Source organism: Agelaius phoeniceus, chromosome 4 (assembly GCF_051311805.1).
Source record: "Agelaius phoeniceus isolate bAgePho1 chromosome 4, bAgePho1.hap1, whole genome shotgun sequence".
In the NCBI taxonomy this organism is placed as follows: domain Eukaryota; kingdom Metazoa; phylum Chordata; class Aves; order Passeriformes; family Icteridae; genus Agelaius; species Agelaius phoeniceus.
In genome coordinates, this window is record NC_135268.1 from 51,053,678 (window position 1) to 51,059,905 (window position 6,228).

The window sequence follows — 6,228 nt, forward strand, 5'->3', positions numbered from 1 at the left end:
GCAGCACTGCAACATTATACAGACCAGTGTCTCTCCATCCTTGAAAGCCTCCAAGACACTAGAAAAAGAAATTGCCCTGCTACCCTGAGGTTAACTTAACTGTTTGCTCAAAGGAGAGCTTTGAGGGGATTTTGAAAAGAGGACTTAGAGCAGATGCCGCACAACTCCTTTTGGAGAAAATTAGTCAGCACTTCAGTCCATTTAGTCTTCCAGCAGAACATTTTATTCTCATTAAGGACAAGGAAATATCAACCAACAACTCAAATAACATAACACAGATCAAACAAGCCCTGTTAAGCATTTTCTACTTAACATGTGAAAAAAGAGTCTAAAGATACCTGATGTGTCCAAACCGTTCACATTAAAACTTGAGCTCATCCTTTAGCATAAGCTCAGCTGATGTTGCATCTGTGTATAGCAAAAGGTGGAAATAATTTAAGATACCAGAACAGCTGTGTTTAACAAGTACTGAAGCACTGGAGTTTAAACTGCATTTACTGGTGTGCTATTAAACTGCTTTCCTTGCATCTCTTCAGAGTCTTAGGCAGACTTGCAGAAAGCCACAGCAGAAAAACGAACTTCTCCTTTTTCACGTTCTGTAAATTGTCTGCAGATCTTAGCAGAATCCTTGGGGATGAAAAAATACAGCTGCTTAGACTAACCAAATACATTTCCTGCAGAGAACAAGCCTTTGCAGTTCCTCTCTGAGTCCCACAAACTAAGTTACATAATCTTATAGCACCAGCTAATAAATACACTGAACAGGTATCTAGCTCTTAGGGACAATACCTTTAGTAGTCATAAACGTGACAGATTTAAGCTAAGCACAGACTTGTACAGCAAGTAGGTACAGCCACTATATACTGCATGCAGAATTCTCACTTCTTTATTAGGCTTTTTATAAGCCTTGTTTTCAGGGAAACAAGCAGCAAGGGAGAAGACTTACCTTCAACAGCAAGTCATCAGAGCTCGTGCCATGGTTTACAGGAAATGGCATACGGCCATCTGTAAAAGAAATACTTCTGAATTAGCAGAACTGAGCATAGCAGACCCAAACAAGTACACATATGATGACACTGGGGATGTCAAAACAAATTGTCACTAGTCTGAGTGAGATGGAAACAGTGTTCTCAGCTACACCAGTGACAATATGCTTTAGGCCTTCAGTGTAACCCACCATCAGTTAAAATCTTCAGATGAAGATACAAATTGTGTTTTGGCACTGAGGGTCTCAGCAAATAGCTTAATTATCACAAAATATCTTGTTTGAGCCCCCAACACTGCTGTGCAGTGTGGCATAAGCCCAGTTCAAACACAGTTCATAGGCCTTACCCAATTCATACAGGTGTCCATCCACGTTGACAAAAAGGATGAAATGGAAGTTCACACTCTTGTCCTCAACCTTAGGAAACACCATCAGACATATTTGTTAGTTTGAAGCTAGTACTGCAAACCCAATTTGTGACTACAGAACAGAGGAAACTTGAACAAGAAAGCCAAGGACTGAAAACTTCAGTTCAGTGGGAGAGGTCTGTGGCAAGACTTCTACAAGGTCAAGCACCAGAAATCCTAATGTAAAATTATATTTTACAACTGGGCCTTGATCCACATTCTCAATCCATGTTTGAGGAAGAAATCCCAAACAAGCATTCACCCATGAGTAACTTATTTCTCTTTCCCCAGGAACTATAACAGCTGACAGACAAAAAAATAAGTGTTGCTCTGCCACCTTCATTAAACATTTTCCCAAGATTTTACACATTCACATCTTACCCGACATTGTCCTTCTTGTGCAACAGAATTGTGGACTTCTTGTATAGCCTTAAGAGAAAGCAGGTACAGGTTACTACATCTTTAAGTGCTGATAACTGTCAGTAGTTTGTATAGTTCATATACCTTATTATTTGCCAAATGCTTAGCTCTTTCTTCAGGAGACAAATCAGCTGTTTCATCAAGAAACTTCTTCAGGGCAGACCCCTCCTCTGCACAAGATGATCAAACATTTCATTCAGTATAGGTAAAACCTCAGTCATAGTTTAGATGCAGCCCACAGAAATCAATGCTTTTTGCACTAACTACCAGTCGTTGCATTCAGCCTGTAACTATCTCCAATATAAGCACATTATAACTACCACTATTAAGCTATTAACACAGAAGATATTAGTAACAATCTACACAAACAACCAGGATTGTTTCAGGGAAGAGTGCTTCAGTTAACTCTAGATGCTCATTTAGAAAAATAATTTTCAAATGGGATTCAGCTTTTCTGATTTCCCCACTGCACATTTGGCAGAAATGTTCAGCCCTGTTTTGAAGAAATTCAAGAAAGGTACCAGCTGTAAGGACACATAACTAACAGAATATGGGTAGACAAAATTGTCTCACTGCCTTTAAATGAAGGCAGCACTTGCTAACTTTGGTTTGCCAGAATATAAATTAGTGCAGTACTAAGATACACTAACGTCTAGCACATAAAAGATATGCTGCATCATTGCTTCACTCATCAAGAGTGTTATTCCAGTGAATCCTTTTGAAGAACAAAGCAAAACTATGTTTAAATGTTCCCTATGACTTCCACATGTTTTCCTTTGTATAAAAAAGAATCCCACACCACAGAATGGGTCTGAGTTCTCTTAGAATAATGGTAGTTGTATTTTGCAGATCTAGTCTCTGAACAACAAAAGAATCTTTTTCTATAGTAAAGAAACCATCCAAACTATTACCTTGATAGGAAAAATCTCCTTACAAACCTTTATCTATACAACTTGTCCAGCAAAAAGAAAAATAAAAATGTTTTAGACTGATTTACAGGCTACTCTGAGCACATTGATTTACACTAGACAAAAGCAGCATGAAGAACTCCATCTCATCTATTGACATCAAGCTTAATGTCAATAACTGCTTCTGAACACAGCACTTCTTAATTACAGACAGACTTTGGTCAGAGCTGCTAAGTGCCCTTTTCCTCTTGCATTGCTTACTAGGACAATATCTCTGCAGCTAGCAGACAGGAGTCAAAGCACATTCCCTTCTGTGTTTCAGGCAGTCCACATGCCCCTCTCCAAGAGCTGGAAGACCCACTTACCAACTGAAACATTACAGGATGCCTTAACCTGGCTTGCCTGAAAGACAGCTGTCCCAATAGCCCATACCCATTCAATCTGCTGTCAAAAATAGAAATTCAAGCACTTCAGAACATTCATACTCACCAAGTTTCAATTTGTCTTTGTTATTAGCAACTGCATGTATCAGACCAATCGTCCCACAGGAGTTACTGACAGTCTGCTTCAGGAAATACACTTTAGAACTGATCTCCTGGTCCTTTATTTTCTCAGTCTGTTGCTTCCTGAAGTTTTCATGCTGTAAACACATAACTAGTTTAGGCATTTCATCACAGTCCTATCCTTGTATAGTGCACTGGAAAAATAAGTTGTTGTGCAGGAGAATCAGTATCAGGACTGGACAGAGATTTATTCAGAAAGTCATCTTTGTGGCACCAGTAAAGCACCATATGCCTAAACTGGATTCAGGCCAACACTTAATGGACTGACTACCTGCATGATTCAGTCATATCCAAAGGCACTGTTCTTATCTTCTCCATCTGTGCCATACACTGGAAATAGCTTGGTGGGAAATAATATAATGGATAGGCTCTTTTATATCCTCTCTCAGTTGCTTCAGTCCACTGAACAAGGCTACTCAGCATGTCTCTACAATAGGCCTTTTAGAATTGCCCTCATGAGCCCCTCCCCATCAGAACAATGTATAAACTGCAAAATCCATTGCTATTGGAAAGTTATAATCCTTCTTTTTAAGAACCTGTTAACTGAATTTGATTTCATCTCATTCACTTCCTTAGCATCAAACCAATTGATTATATTAAAGAAGTAATGTAGGCCTCTCCAGATCCAATGATTCAGCACAGTAATGGAATTGCTATCCCTCACAGTCAAGATCACGCATGGTTTTTTCCCCTCAGTCTGATATACAAAGCAAAATCTCACAGGAACACCGCGATGGAATGAGAGCCCTTGTTTGGTTGCCCAGCTCAGCCGAGGCCATTTGGAGGCGGGGACCAAGCACAACACCGTGCCAGTGCCAAGCGCCATCCACGCCCAACCATCTGATGCTTGGGGGATGGCAGCCGCACTCCAGACAGCAGCCAGCGCTACCCTGCCGGCAGGGGACACGTACCTGCTCCGTGAGCGGGAACAGCAGGAGCAGCGCGCACGCCGGGGTCGGCACGGCGCGCAGCGCCTCATCCTCGAAGCCCAGCACATCCACGAAGCGCCAGCCAGGACCCACCCCGAGGCGGGACAGCACCTGCACGGGGCACAGAGAGCGGGTGGCCCGGCCGCGCCACGCCCGTCCCCGCGGGGCGCGCCCGCCCCAGCCCCGCCGCGCCCGGTGACACAGCACAACGCGCGGGCCCGCCGCGCCACCTGCCGGCCCCGAGCGCGCACGGCCCCCGCGCCGCTCCGCAGGTGCGGCCGCGCCCCGCGAGCGGAGCCGCTCAGCGCCCCGGCGGGGCGGGATGCCGGGGGACGGAGGGAGGCGCCGCTCCGTGCCCCGGCGGGGCGGGATGCCGGGGGACGGAGGGAGGCGCCGCTCCGTGCCCCGGCGGGGCGGGATGCCGGGGGACGGAGGGAGGCGCCGCTCCGCAGGTGCGGCCGCGCCCCGCGCAGCGGTACCGCCACCACGGCTGGCGCTCCCCGGCAGGGCGGGATGCCGAGGGATGGAGGGGGAAGGGCCGGCGCCCTCTCGCCCGCGGCGCTCCTCCGGCGGCGGCAACTCACTTTGTTCAGCATCTGGAAGACAATGCGGGGTGGGGGAAAGCGTGAGTGCGGGTGAGAGACGGCGTCCCACCACCCGCCCCGCAGCCCCAGCCCTGTCCCCGCCGCCCGTCGCGCACCTCGGGGTTGATCTCCATGGGCTGCCAGGCCATGGCTGCAGGGCGGCGGGAGCCGGGAAGAAGGCAGGCTGTGCCCCACGCACGACGATGTCCCCCGCGGCAGTTCCGCTGCCGAGCCGCTGGCGACGCTGGGGCGCGGAGCCGCCCACCCGGCTCTTATATAGGGGCGGGCTGGCCCACTCGGCGCGGCGGCGGGGGGAGAGGGAGGAGCGGGGCACGGCCGAGGCGGGGGGGTCGGGGCCGAAGGGGCCGGGGGAGCCCGGCCGGGCCTGCGGGGCCGGGTCACGGCGCCTCCGCGGGAGCGGGGTGCGGCTGGGGAGACCCCGGCCCCCCGACGTTGGCGTGGAGAAAGTGCTGGAAGCGGGCCGGGAGCGTGGGCAAGCGGCTGGCATCACCCTGGGCAACAGGTTTCTCCTCCACCATCAGCCCAGCCCCTGGCTCCGTGCATCCCCAAAGCCCATGTCTACATTTGTGTGCCAAGCTGCTCCTAAGCATCAGCCCCTGTTCTGTGTATGTTGCGAAAAGTATACAATGGTTTTGGTATTCAACAAAATCATTAAACACTTATTTTTAAATTTCCAGTATCATTAATGTGACATGAAAGTCTCCTGTGTGCTGATTGTATCTGCATTTGGACCAACCCCTGAACCAGTCCAGTGAAGCTGGTTAAAAAATAGCGGGCTTTTTATCTTTTATTCATGACCTGACAGTTTCTGTGCACAATGTCTTTGGACTAGAACATGTCTGAATAAGGAAACAAAACCAACCTGCTCAAAATACTAGAAATCACGTGGACTCCCAACAGCTTTTCAGATTTTACTGGTAAACAGCCTTGTGGACAAGCGAGATGCTTCACAGTTGTCTTTCAAACAATGCAAATACTGAACAAAAGAGTCAGCTGAATGTCTGCAGTCTGTTTGGTTTTGATGACTTTCTTCCTTTGGTTTTTCACTGTGTTTCAGAACGATTTGGGCCCCAGCACAGCAAAATTTCTAAGTGCTTGTCTCATTTCAAGCACATTTAAATTAACTTTAGATCTATTGCACTGTGATTTAGTGGAGAGTCATTCACATCAGGTGGTTGCACACGTGCGTTTTTGAATTGAGACCTCAACATTACTCAGTTTACCATGAACTCATTGGGAAAAAAGCCTAGAGTTAATCTTTGAAATATGGCCATAAAAGGTTCAAGATGCAGTCTCACACTAGCCCTACCTATAACAAGACTTAGTGAAGAAAAAAAGAGGATAGCAAGGCAGGCTTTGTATTTTGTGGCCAAAGCTGGCATGTTTCCAGACAGGATAAGGCCTTGAGCAA

The 6,228-nt window shown here is 47.4% G+C and overlaps 1 protein-coding gene across 1 annotated transcript; it reads right to left on the reverse strand.

Moving 5' to 3' along the window:
• Positions 1-200: 200 nt before the first annotated feature.
• On the reverse strand, positions 201-5,060 carry UCHL1 (ubiquitin C-terminal hydrolase L1). Its single transcript, XM_054633154.2, has 9 exons — positions 4,913-5,060; positions 4,797-4,808; positions 4,195-4,323; positions 3,210-3,360; positions 1,897-1,982; positions 1,774-1,821; positions 1,333-1,402; positions 947-1,005; positions 201-627 (listed from the first exon to the last, which is right to left on the reverse strand). Exons 1-9 carry the CDS (start codon positions 4,943-4,945, stop codon positions 541-543), a joined length of 675 nt encoding a protein of 224 aa, XP_054489129.2. The 5' UTR covers positions 4,946-5,060; the 3' UTR covers positions 201-540.
• Between the last annotated feature and the right edge of the window lie 1,168 nt (positions 5,061-6,228).

Coding starts and splice junctions, on each gene's coding strand:
- UCHL1 (XM_054633154.2), bottom strand. CDS start 4,945: ATGGCCTGGCAGCCCATGGAGATCAACCCCGAG. Junction 1,822..1,896: donor AGCATTTGGCAAATAATAAG/GTATATGAACTA, acceptor CTTTCTCTTAAG/GCTATACAAGAAGTCCACAA. Junction 628..946: donor CTGATGACTTGCTGTTGAAG/GTAAGTCTTCTC, acceptor TTCATCCCCAAG/GATTCTGCTAAGATCTGCAG.